We start from the raw sequence: 13713 nt of genomic DNA, 5'->3' as shown, positions 1-13713 counted from the left end.
CCAAAACAGTACAATACAATAGAACACATTAATTTTTGAAAATACTTCAAATATGCAATTCACGAAATCATTGCTAATTTTTGTCAATCACCATTGTATTGTTGAGCAATATGTTGAAATCCATAAAATTACTTAATAATTCAAAAGAAGGTCATAATTTTACAGAATGAAAAAAAGAGTCACGATTAATCAAAATCTAGCAGCTGACTGATTTGGGGGCGCGCATGCGGTCTGTCCACATTCCAGTGGCATGTCCCTAACGGCTGTGTGCGACGACCGACGATGGAGACACGGCCTTCACTCGTAAATGCAGCAAGCATTCTCTTCTGACAGACTGAACCTCCAAATCAACAACAACAACTGACGGCGAGTGGCAATAAATCTAAGGATTCGCGCATGCCAGACGACAACGAGTTGACTCCGGTGGCGGCGGCCACTAAATGCAGCGACCACCCGAACGGCAGAGAAGAGGGCGCGATGAGTTGCTGCAACTTCACAGAAGAAAAGAGACAAAAAAGACAACGTTAAAAAAAAATATATAGCTACCAAAATGATTTGGTTCTCGCACATGCTAGACGACAACGGCGTTGACTCTAGTGGTGGCGGTGCGAATGGTAGAGAAGAGGGCGCGATGGGTTGCTGCAACTATTTTGAAGAAAAGAGAGAGAAAACCAACGTTAAAAAGAACCCCATACAGCTGTCAAAATGATTTGGAATTAAAACTCAAGCAAACTAAATACACACCTAGACAAAAGGTGTGTAGAACATGAAATCAAACATTAATTTGGTTTTGGCCCATCTCAGGAATGGATCAAAACACAAATCCAAACATAGGCTATATTTTTGCCGATGCATTCTCACCTATTCGTGCGAGCGCGAGCGCGAGCCTATTTTTTTGAGTTTGAGCTCGACTAAGGGAGCTGTCAAGTTTAGATTTTTGGCCGAGCTCGGCTCATTTGCTCTCCTAACTACAGTCGCACAATGATTGTTGGCCGTGGTTTTGTAAGGGTGGCTAGAAGTCAGGACAAATATTTTTATTATGGCTTTTAGTCGTGGTAAATAATTTTTTATGAAGAAAAAATTAATTTTTTATATCTCTTTTTTATTTAACCATAATTAATAGTAGTTATTACCATCGTTTTAAACCATATATGTTAATATGGTCGGAAATAGTATTTTTTTTTCTAATGTGAGAATAAACTATAATTTACCCAAAAATTGATCATAGCTCGATGTTTTAATGAGGAAAGGGCAATTATTTGAAAGAAAGAAAAAAGAGAAAATGACTGAATTGGTAACTTTGAAAAGATTAAGAGCTAGTTTGAGACTTCAAATAAAGTGCAAGGACGAAATTGAAAATACCCTGTTTACGAGAAAGCCCCACCTTTTTTCTTCTACCCCCAGTTTCAAAATAAGCTCAGAACTAAAATGAGGGGCTCCGACAAAGAGACATAGCACAATCGGCCATGGCCTCGCGAATGTGTTCTAAAACAACTCCAAAATGTTATCTTTCACCCAAGAAGCCATCAAGAAGGAGAGCTCTTCCACGCTTTTCTATTTCCAGAAAATTTCAAGAAAATTGCAGAAAAGCTGAGGAAACCAGAGCCTCAGTCGACCCACGAACTCAGGGTATCTGTCTCTCTTTTTTCAGTTAACATACTGTTTTTCTTACGTTTGTGCTGGAATTTATGCTTGCTCTCTGTAAATTCATGTGGGGATTTTTTTTACAGGTTGTTTACCAGGGGAAGAAATGGGTAGGAGTGTGTATACAATTCTGACAATCGACAGGTGGGAGTCGTTGAATTGCATGAAATATAAAACAGCATCATTGAGGCCAGTTCATGGAAGGTTAGCTTTGAAATTCTTGAAATGGGTTGTGAAGCAGCCAGGTTTGGAGCTTAGTCACATAACTCACTTGTACTGTATTACAACTCACATTCTCGTTAGAGCAAGAATGTATGATCGCGCCAAATTGATATTAAAGCATTTAGGCGAAATGGGTCTGGGATCAAGTTCTGTTTTTTATGCTCTTATGGATACGTATCCACTGTGTAATTCGAACCCTGCTGTTTTTGACCTGTTAATAAGGGTTTATGTAAGAAAGGGAGCGACTAATGATGCCTTAGAGACTCTTCGTTTGATGGGTTTAAGGGGGTTTAGGCCGTCGGTGTATACTTGTAATATGATCCTAGCAGCAATGACGAAGGTGCAGTGTGCTGAGTCTGTATGGTTGTGTTTTGGAGAAATGCTTGCTAAAGGTATTTGTCCGAATATTGGGACATTTAACATACTGTTGAATGTACTTTGTGGTGAAGGAAAACTGAAGAAGGCCAGTTATTTACTCAGGAAGATGGAGGAGAGTGGTTATGCACCGACCGTGGTGAGTTATAATACAGTGCTCAATTGGTACTGCAAGAAGGGTAGGTATAAAGAAGCGATTCAGCTGTTGGATCACATGAGTTCCAGGGGTGTTGAAGCAGACGTGTTTACTTACAATGTGCTTGTAGATGATTTGTGTAAGAATAAGAGAAGTGCAAAAGGGTATCTACTCTTGAAAAAGATGGGGAAGAGGATGGTCGTCCCAAATGAAGTCACTTATAATACTCTCATAAATGGATTTGTTAAAGAGGGGAAGATTGCAGTTGCTGAGAAACTTTATGATGAGATGTGTAAGGTCAATATTTCACCAAATCGTATCACTTATAATACACTGATTGATGGACAGTGTCAAGCAGGCAATTTTGTGGGAGCCTTTGAGCTTCTGAATAAAATGGAAGCAAATGGATTGAGACCCAATGAGGTTACTTATGGAACTCTTTTGAACGGACTCTGCAAGCATGGAAAGATAGGTTCTGCAAAAAATCTACTGGCGAGGATAGAGCTGGAAGGGGTGGATGTTAATTCTACAATGTATACAATGCTGATGGATGGAATATGTAGAAGTGGGAAACTAACAGAAAGTGTGCAGTTACTTGACCAAATGTTGAAGGATCAAATAAATCCTGACGTTGTTACATTTTCAGCTCTTGTTAATGGATTTTGTCGAGCTGGAAAGATAAATACTGCAAAGGAAATACTTTCTAAAACATATAGATCTGGAATCAGGCCAAACAAGATTGTATTTTGTACATTAATATACAATTTATGCAGACTGGGGGATATAAAGGAAGCGATCAAAGTTTACACAGTGATACTTCGGAGCGGTCATCGTCCCGATCTTTTCATTTATAATTTATTAATATCCACTCTTTGCAAAAGTGGAAATGTGGTAGAGGCAGAAGTTTTCATGCATCATATTCGCAGAGTTGGTCTTACTCCAAATGCCATTACTTTTGATGCTGTTATTAGTGGCTATGGTAATGTAGGAGATGGCTTAAAAGCATTTGAGTTGTTTGATGAAATGGTTAAGTTTGGTTGTAAGCCTAGCTTCTACACATACGGAAGTCTATTGAAAGGATTGTGCAAAGGAAGAAATCTCAAGGAGGCTATGATCTTCTTCGGTAAACTTCGGAAGATTCCTTGTGCTATTGATATGGTTGTCTACAACACAATATTGTCTGAGATATGTGATCGTGGCGATTTCAAGTTAGCTCTAAGCCTTCTAGCTGAGATGGTTCAAACAAGTGTCTTTCCTGATAGTTATACATACGGTTGTCTGATTGCTGGTTTGTGTAGAGCTGGAAGGGTTGCTACTGCAATTCTTCTGTTAGAACGGGGACTTCAAAGAGGTACCATTTCTCCAAACCAGTATATGTACACTAGTGTTATCAACGGGCTCGTCAAGATCGGCCAAGCACAAGCTGGGATATACATCTTTGATGATATGATCAAGCGTGGTCTAAATCCTGATATAGCTGCAGTTAATGCAGTTATGGATGCATACTCGAGAATGGGACAACAGGATAAGTTGAATAATATCCTGTCAATGATGGAAAAGAAAAGTTTATCCCCTAGTTTGGTTACATATAATATTCTCTTACATGGGCAATCGGCGCGACGGAATATTTCTGGGTCTTTTGCATTATATAAAATGATCTTGAAGAAAGGTTTTGTTCCGGATAAATTTACATGCCATTCTCTAATTCTTGGTCTATGTAAATCTGGGATGCTGGATATTGGAGCTAAGTTTCTGAAAATGATGATCATAGAGGGGGCTCGTCCAGATCGGTTGACATTTAATATGCTAATAACCATGTATAGTGAGAGAGGAGACATGTCAACTGCCTTTGATTTGCTGAATATCATGAAGTCCATTGGAATTTTACCTAATGACGACACTTTTTGTTCTATTTTTAATGGGCTTAAAAGAATATCTTCATTTCAAGAATCCCACATTTTCCTTCATAAGATGCTGGAAAATGGTATTATTCCTACTGAGAGACAATACAGCAGTTTGGTAACAAGTATGTGTAAATCTGGAGATTTCCGAGGAGCCCTTAAGCTAAAAGATGAGATGGAGGGAATCGGCATTAGCTCACGCTGTGCGGCTGAGAGCGCAATGGTTAGAGGGCTTGTACAGTGTGGGAAGACAGAGGAAGGGTTTCTTCTTCTTAATTGCATGCTGAGGAGCCAACTTGTTCCAACAAATCCAACTTTCACGACTGTAATTCATGGATTCTGCAAAGAATCTAAACTTTCTGAGGCACTGAATTGTAAACTCTTGATGGAATGTCATGGAGCTAAGCCTGATGTTGTGACTTACAACGTTCTTATAACTGGCCTCTGTCGAACCGGTGACACTGCCCGTGCTTTTACATTGTATGAGGAGATGAAGCTGAGGGGCATCTGCCCCAATATCACCACGTTTTCTGTTCTAGTTAATGCGATATGTTCTGAGAATAATTCTGTAAATGGAGAAAGCATTTTGGTGGACTTAGAGGAGAGAGGATTTGTTAGTCAGAATTCAACCGGCCAAGATTGGCACAGAAGATTGTCTGATGCCATGGTGAATATAGACCTCTTAAGGCACAAAACAAAGACCGGTGGCAACAAAAAAATAAAACACACCAGTCAAACTTGTTAGAAATGGCCTTTCTTGATTGCTTACGCTGATTTTGCAGGCTCTCGACCTGTTTGTTTATGCTGGATTCTGGATATGTTACAGGTGAGAGTTGAAGCTGTTGGCTCTTTCAAATACATCTCTTGTTGTTTACCTTCGCGCTTCATGTATGTGCAACTTTATTTGACCATTTACTGTTCATTCAGTTCAACACAGGGCCCCAGTAGGCTATGATTGTACGTTGGAGGTTGAACAGTGTATCCGTTTACTGCGGTTCTGTGAGTGGGAAACTTTGATTCCTGCGAATCTACTGGATGGATCTCAACACGCAGGCAGGTGCGCTCACACACAGATATAATATATATATATATATATATATATAGAGAGAGAGAGAGAGAGAGGGAGAAGAGTAGCAAGCTGAAGCTGAAGGACAAGCAAAACGTGCAGCCCTGTCAGGAGGCACCTGATTCGAAAATAGCCTGCAGCAAATGAGGTATGATCAGGTTTCTATTTTATCAGTGCAATCTATATATCTCTAAAAGCATGAATAGGTTTCTTTCTTTTTTTGATATTCCTAAATTACCGTTATACTATTATTCCTTTAATACATTAATTATGTAAATTAAATTATAATACTAAAAGAACCAAGAAATTGAAAGGTTTTTGTAAAGGTGACTTTCATCTTTTTGCCTCATTCTAGCTTCTCCCGCCTTAGCTCATCCGCCATTGCCGAATCTGTTGGGGTTCCCATGCCCCTACGCACTAGAAGAAATGATGAAAAATTGTAAGTACAAATTTGAGTACATCCAGGGTACCATTTTGGGATCACATCAGAGCAAAGATACATTGCAAACTTATAGGAGGTACAATCGTTAAAACTAACACTGGATTCACCGGTGGGAACAAGGTAAATCCTCATACTTAACAAGGATTTCCTCATAATGTGCTTAAATGTTAGTTTTTGTGGGATGAAAGTGGTGGATGTGTGTTTATGTAGTATGGCAATTGCAGGGCTTTGCTTCATTTTCTTGAACCTGACAAGTTTTGGATGAGTTTGTTGACAAGTAGAAGAATCTAAGGTACATGATCAAATTTTCTTCAAGATTAGCTGTTGTAGTGTAGCAGTAAATTCCTGATGTTTAACTTTTTTGCACCTTTCACATGGAATTGAGACTTCACATTCTCAGAAGAGTCATAATTGATGATGGTCTCATGCAGTCATATGTGTGTGTATCTTTGTCCAGTTTATTTATCTTCAAAGATGGTTTGGCTTATTTACTTATTGGGTAAATTTTATTTTAAATATTTTAAATTACATACTTAGAATTAATGTATTCAAAACTATTTCGCAAGTCTGTTTTTTAGTGAATAACTTTTAAATCTAGAAGAAAATTTATATCGCACTTGAAAATTATATTGACATAATTTGCAGTACCATCTTAATTTATTTTTCTAATGTAAATTGAAAAAGAAATTATTCTAATATGTTTCTTAGAAAATATAGAAAAATAAGTTTTCTGATAATACAAATTAACATTATTAAATATGACTAGTTAAAATAATGAAAACAATTGATATAGAAATTAAATTTAAATAATTTTAATGGGTTTAGTTTTTTTATAGAAATATCACAATAGAAAAAAATATATTCATTTGAATTTCAAGTTGACATTTAAATTTATTTTTCTGGTGTAATTTGAATAACAGAATATTTTTTTTTAGATTTTCTCAGAAAAAAAAATTAATAATATGACTTCAATTAATGTTATGCAAAAAGTTTGTCAGCATTAGAAAAAAGAGGAAAGAATAAATAAAATTACTTTAGCATTCAAAAGTCATGTTTGACCTTCTCAATATTTTTTATATGTTCCTCTTTTGGACGGAAACAAAATAAAGTCTCTAACGACGTTAATTTGTATTTAATTTTTAATTTTTATTTATTTATTCTTTCTAATTAAATATAAATTTTTTATGTGCATTCTCTTTGCCAAAAAAAAATTAAATAAAGAAATCAAACGTAGACTTTTTTCATTAAATTAAATAAATAAATGATTATAGTACTTTGAACGGTAAGACAAATATTAATATTCTTCTATTTACAACCCATCAAAAGACTTCTGCTAATTGGCCACACCAATCCACCTCTCGACGCCGCCGCCCGCCACTGGGATGCAACCGAAAGACCTCGCCAGCATGCTCGTCAGGTGTGACCTCCCCCTCAAGCTGGACCGAACCACCCCCCTCGGAGTCGTCCCTCCACCGTTCCCCGCCGCCTTCTCCGTTGAGGCTCGCCGCGCCTGCCTCTGCTTGATGGCGCTCAGCTCCATCTCGGGCTTGAACTTCACCGGCCCGAACATGAACATCCTCCTCCTCGATTTCGCCGACATGGAGGTCAGAGAAGTGATGTTCACCCTCTGGACGTGGTAATCCAGGTCCCCGGCGGTGGACTTGGGGCGAGTGAGATCGCCGGAGAACCGGGTCGAGACCGAGAGACGCCGGTTGTCGGAATCGGAATTAAAGGAGGGCTTGTGAAGGGATTGGGATCTGATGGTAGCGAAGTAGTCTCTCTTTTGATACTCATTGAGCTGATCTTCATCCAGTAGCGGAGGATCATCTTCATGGAAGATGTTGCCGCAGAAGATGATGTCGTTGTGGAAGGAGTGGGGGGAGGGATGGGTGGTGAAGAACTCAAAGAGATGATCGGGAGTCGCGCAGGGGCTGTGGAAGGTGGAGGCGGAGTAGTTATCTTCTGCGATGGGGAGATTGCAGAAAGAGAGTGCATCAGCTTCATCTTCTTCTTCTGCTTCTGGGAATGAGTCGAAAGCATAATTTTGTAGTGTGATCTCTTTCATGGTGATATGAAGTGGGAGAGAGAAATGTAAGTGAAATGAGGGGCTGAAGTGCGTGAATTGTTGGGGGACTATGAGAGGGTGCAGTCTATAGATACACCTCACAACATATATATATATCAAGTGGGGTGGGGGTGGCGGGTGTTCTTTCTTTGTTGCTACGTCTTCTAGTCTTCTAGAGGGCAGTGGTAATCAAAAGTTGACAAATTACAAATGAAATATTGACAAAATATTTTATTTACTTGCAATTCAATATATATGCATAATTTATTTATTTTCTAAGTAATTTTTGATAATTTTTAAAATTCTTTGAATGTTTATAATTTTAAAAAATAAGGTATGCAAATAACAAGAGGTCAATCAAAGTGTTAGTCACTTGTTGCTTCCATCAATAAGATTAAGCTGGCTGTTGGCACTCTTTTATGATGATGTGGCTGTCTTGTTGGCCGATACTGTTAAAACTTTGTGTATGGACATTGCCTTGTCAGTAGAGCGACAAATTGGGTTGATTGGCCTGATACCCTTATTTTATGTCGAGTGTGCTTGGTTTGAATTTGCGTTTGTTGGGCCCAACGGATGGGAGTCTGACTTCTTCACTTAAATTTGCGTCTGATTTTATCATTTGAATTTGAAAAAACATTTGTTATAGATATTAGGTATCATTATTTATAGATATTGAAACATTCAAATAAAATTATTAATTTAAAACGAAGTGAGTATCATTTTAAAAAAAGATGAGATATTATTTACAAATAATTCAAAAATATAAATGTTAAAATTATTTAATAGGATTGTTTAAGAGTTACTAGAAGTTCCATAGACAATAATTAATTAAATAAATAAATAAAAAGTGGTTAGAAGAAGAGTAAGAAGAAAATAAAAGGTCAAAGAGAATGTGCAAAGTAGTGTTGAAGAGTAGAAAAGGAAAGAGTGGAGAAAGAGAGGCAACAAAATCAAATAAGGGTTTCTAGAACTCCAACCCAATTACACCATTATTAATTAACCCAACGCTCCTTGCTTTATCTCAATATTATAAAACCAGCCACCCAACTGTCTCCTGTATGCCCATCACATGACTTTTCTATTCCATTCAATGAGATTTTTGAATTTCATGTCACTCCATAATCTAGAAATTTTGTCCCACGCATACACCCTTGAAACAAAACAAAAATAAATCTACAAGTATTTACTTATTATTATTATTTTTAAAATATTGAATCTGATATGGCAAAAATTATAAAATTACTCAAATACCCCTACAAGTTAAGAAACACTTATATAGGATAGAAGATTCGTGTCTTTTTTTATTCAGAGTGGGACTACACAATCCAACCCACCACATAACCCATAATTCCAATCCTTGATTGTTGGACAAGTGACACAATCCAAAAACGCCTAATGTATGTTACTATCGGCTAAACTTATTAATAATGTTTCATTTCCATTTTACGTGTATTATTTTGAAATATACACTTACTTATCTATTTTCTCTATATTACTTATAAATTACTTCACTAATTTGGTTGTTGGGGTGCTTTAATTGGAGAAGAACCCAACACCTTGACATAGTGTTGGTTTTAGGTCGATGTCTATAAAAATTGACTGGCCCAAAAAGGCTCAAACAACCCAAAATGAAAAAAGAAACTAAGAAAGCCCAAAGAAATACAATGCGTAAGATAAACAAGCTGGGAAGCCAATTCGAGTAAGGACCCAAGCAATGGGTGGCCCTAAGGGATTTAGGTGATGAATCCACATAAGACTATCTATTCATGTTACCAAGAGATCTATTTGAATGGATTAGTTCCACAAGTTGGAGGCTTCCTTATCCGCGTGCTCACAATAAAGGAGCACTTCCAGCAGAGGGATGCCCCCAACAAAATCTTGGAAGGTGGAAGATCCTACAACCTTACTTGAAGACTATCGATGTACATAAAATTTAGTTTCCACAACCAAAAGATGTGGCAACGAAAGAGGATGATTTTGAAGGTATTTTTATCCAAAAAAAAAAAGAAATTGTGGCCCATCCACATTGACTTTAGTCCTACTTATAAAAAGAACCATCTAAACTCGAAATATTCACTTTGAATATCAGTGTTAACCTCACTCATTTTTCTATTTTGTTAATTTTTATTATTTTACTAAAAGTTTTATATAGGCCCCACAATATTAAATGCAGAGGAAATAAAAAAATAATTTAAACAATATAGTTTGCTATCTAATCCCACATTCCGTAGCTACAACGATGTGGATCTCAGGCATTATTCAAGTAGCTAATTTGAATGTCCTCAATGATGATCCCCATCCTTGCTGGCAACGTCTAACACATACCCATCTTCATCGACAAACTGAGAGGGTTTCGTTTCTTTGTCCACCACAAGAAGACGCGTGTTCTCCCTCTAAAATCAGTCTACACCATGGAGATAGAATCTCCTCCATCTATGATTTTTGGAGAAGAAGGCTTGGACATGAGTCAAGAAAATCTTTTCTTGATGGAAAATAAAATAAAGTCCTGGAGATGACTTTTAGGAACTGGTGTATAATTTTTTAGGCTTCTTAACTCATCATGGCCATCATCGTGTCGAGGAGGCCGATGCAGTTCTTTATGGCTGAGTTTGATTGTGGCGGTGGCGATGGTGATGTGAAGGTTCGGTTGGAGACGTGGGCCTCAGAACTAAGACTGAATACTCGATCCTTGTTCTTGCCCTTGACTGCAATTATTTGTATCTGCTGCTCGATCATCACCATTGAAGCCTCCAATTCAGAGGGGTATAGTGGTCATCGGCGATAGGCTGATGATCCTCCACCAGTTTTTGAAACGTCTCTTGCAAAACAAACAAAATAATTAGCACTTTTAACCAAAAAATAATTTTTTTAAAAAAAATAATATTAGTAATATGTACTTACTGCCAGAGGACTAAAAGTAAGCAATTTCGTAAGTTACTGGACCTAAATAAAAATGGACATAGTTATCGGACTAAAATTAAAATTAAGCATATTTAGCGGACTAAAACAATACTTTTCCCTGAATAATCATATCATCGTGAAGAATCATTTTTAAGTTCATTAACATAATTTAAATAACTTAAGAGGTAATCAAGTTCTCAAATCATAAGAAAGAAAACATAACAAGTCATTGACGTATGAATCGATCAATAAGAAAAATGTTGAGCAATCCATGGCTGTGTCTTTTCCTCTTCCAAAAGTTGTATTCCTATATTAAAGTTCCCTAAAATTGGTAGAAAAAGGAAACTCATCCTAATTAAACTCAAACTCTACATTTATCCGTTCCTTTCCAAAAATCTAATTAAATTACAAAATCAATAATCCATCCGACGTGCAATTCCAATCCTAGCTTCTCATCAGCACGCTCACCGAATAACCTGTGGGCACGAGTTAAGTCGTATGCACTGTTCTGGACCGATCTTTTGATAACTTATAGGCATGCACGCTTTATTCAAACTGCACTTGTTTGGATTTTCCACAAGTCTTTTAAGCTTTCTTTTTGCATAAAAAAATATAGTCTTTTTCTTCCAAACTCTTCTTCAAAACACCTTAAAAATTTCATAAAGATTAACCAAATAAACCACATAATATTCCAGTAATGAATATCTTTGCAAGTTGCATAATTGTTCATTGATGTGTATTCCCATGCACTCAGTGCAAAATCTGCTCCTGCCCAGCCACCATGCTAATTATCCCAACCATCAGATGATCAAAACAATTGGCACCCCTTGTAATGGGAGAGAAGAGGGAGTTGTACTATATATATTTTCAAATACTAAAATAAAAGAAAAAAAACGATCAACCTGTTTTATAAAATTGTAAATGAGTAAATTATTTTCTTATGAAAAAAAAAATAGCAACATTACCTTTCTGTATTTTTAAATATACAACTTATCTCCCTATGTTTTTAAAAATGAAACAATTTCATTTTAAAAACACGAGGCGGTAAATTACTATTATTATTTCATAAAAGGATAATTTATTCACTTACAATATTATAGGGAGGTAAATTGCATTAAACCGATAAAAAAAAACTGAAGTTTCTCCCTATTACTACGTTATTTGGTATGAATTTTATTATTTTAAGCAGTTGAACATGGATTATATGGCAAATTTTGATAGATTTCATGGGTTTCTTCAAAGAAAACAAGAACAGAAGCAGAAAGGGGAAGACAAAAATAAAAATAATATAAGGGGGGGCATTCCGAGAATTGAACTCGGGACCTCTCGCACCCTAAGCGAGAATCATACCACTAGACCAAATGCCCTCTGTTGTTCCATTCCTAATGAATGAAAGATGTTCAGTGGACGAATTGCTTTCATCAGTGTTTGATTTTGATTCTTCAAAGTTCCCCACCATAACCCCAAAAATTCCAAAATTAGTTACTATTAGGGGTCTCAATGGGTAGAATAAGACCCTACTTAAATTTATAGAATAACTCTCAGACCCAAATTCAAACTTAATGAATATTATTAGACCCGTACCTAGATCCAAACTCCTTTAAAAAAAAATATAAATTGGGCCTGGGTTGGGTCTCTATCCATTAATACTCATGGGTCTATGTATTCAATTTGGACCCATAAAATATATTTATTTTTCTTTGCTATTCAATTGGATTATTATTTATCGAGTTATATAACTTTAAGTGAACAAATTTAAAAAACTTAAGACATCATAACATTATTTGTCATGTAATATTTTCATAAGATTTATTTTGTAAATGGTATACTAAATTATATATTATTTAAAAAATTCTATAAAAAAATTATTTCTTAATTGGTCTCAATAATTTTGAATTTATTGATAAATTATTAGGGATATTAAAATTCGGTTAACCGATCGAAATTTGATTGAACCGAGTGTTCGATTCGTACTGAAAATTGAACCAAAAGTTCAGTTCGATTTTTAATTATTTTTTTAGAAAAAAAATTGATACAATCAGTCGGTATGATTCAGTTAGATAGGTTAACTATACAGATCGAATAACCGAAATTATAAAATATATTTATACATTATATTATAATTTTATAAAATATATATTAATAAATTGTATTTATAATTTATAATATATATTATATGATAATAATATAATTTAACTTTTACTTATTTTAAATGTAAAATATAAAAATAAAAAAATATTAAATTAATTAACTCGCAGATTGTTTTTTCCTTATGAATTCGGTATTTTGGTTATTAACCGAACCGAATCTATTAGTTTGGTTCGATCTTTTGTACGCCAAAATTTTTGGTTAATCAAAAAAGCTGTTTGGTTCGGTTCGATTAAATGAATTGAACACCCCTCTAAATTATGGGTAAAAATAAAAAAAAATAATTTAATTAGTATGATTTGCAAAAAAAAAAAAAAAGAAAATCAGGTCTGGGTCTAAATGGGTCTAGAGACCGTTGATCAAATTTAGTATAATCTGGACCATTGATCTTGTTAATTAAATTGAAGCTGTAGATTCAGTCAGATCCAACGGCTATTAATAAGGATATATATGTAATTTTATAATTAAAAATAAAAAAAATAAAGTATCTAAAAGTAACGTGTGAATGGTACGAAACCTCGAGGTGCGTATTTGCTTTATTATGAAAAACATAAGGGGATAATTTGCTATTTTTTTTTTCATATAGGAGTAATTTGCTCATTTCGTATAACACACAGAGGTAATGTGCATTTAACCCCTTAATAAAATATAGTTTATACTTATAATTATACATGAAAATGGCAAATATATATCTTCGTAATTTTTACTTTTAAAAAGCTAAAATCTCTCAGATATAAATAAGACACAAATTAAAAAAATAAAAAAAAAATTCATTTCTCATAGAAAGTTTTGATCATATTATTTTCTAATATT

At 35.4% G+C, this 13713-nt stretch overlaps 2 protein-coding genes and 1 non-coding gene across 3 annotated transcripts; 1 reads left to right on the top strand and 2 right to left on the bottom strand.

The window, feature by feature from the left end:
- The first annotated feature begins 1407 nt into the window (after positions 1-1407).
- LOC105161103 (PPR superfamily protein) lies at positions 1408-8130 on the top strand. The gene is made up of 6 exons (XM_088879847.1): positions 1408-1629; positions 1731-5104; positions 5206-5492; positions 5700-5906; positions 6011-6078; positions 7113-8130. Exons 1-2 carry the CDS (start codon positions 1467-1469, stop codon positions 5021-5023), a joined length of 3456 nt encoding a protein of 1151 aa, XP_088735973.1. The 5' UTR covers positions 1408-1466; the 3' UTR covers positions 5024-5104; positions 5206-5492; positions 5700-5906; positions 6011-6078; positions 7113-8130.
- On the bottom strand, positions 6998-7851 carry LOC148788534 (uncharacterized). Its single transcript, XM_088879848.1, has one exon. The coding sequence runs from the start codon at positions 7849-7851 to the stop codon at positions 7120-7122; it is 732 nt and encodes a 243-aa protein (XP_088735974.1). The 3' UTR covers positions 6998-7119.
- A 3917-nt stretch (positions 8131-12047) lies between the features above and the next one.
- On the bottom strand, positions 12048-12119 carry TRNAP-AGG (transfer RNA proline (anticodon AGG)). Its single transcript has one exon. It is a non-coding gene; the product is annotated as a tRNA-Pro (tRNA).
- Positions 12120-13713: the final 1594 nt, after the last annotated feature.

Source organism: Sesamum indicum, linkage group LG4 (assembly GCF_026168435.1).
Source record: "Sesamum indicum cultivar Baizhima isolate 11 linkage group LG4, ASM2616843v1, whole genome shotgun sequence".
NCBI lineage: Eukaryota > Viridiplantae > Streptophyta > Magnoliopsida > Lamiales > Pedaliaceae > Sesamum > Sesamum indicum.
This window is presented reverse-complemented; position numbering and strand designations above follow the sequence as displayed.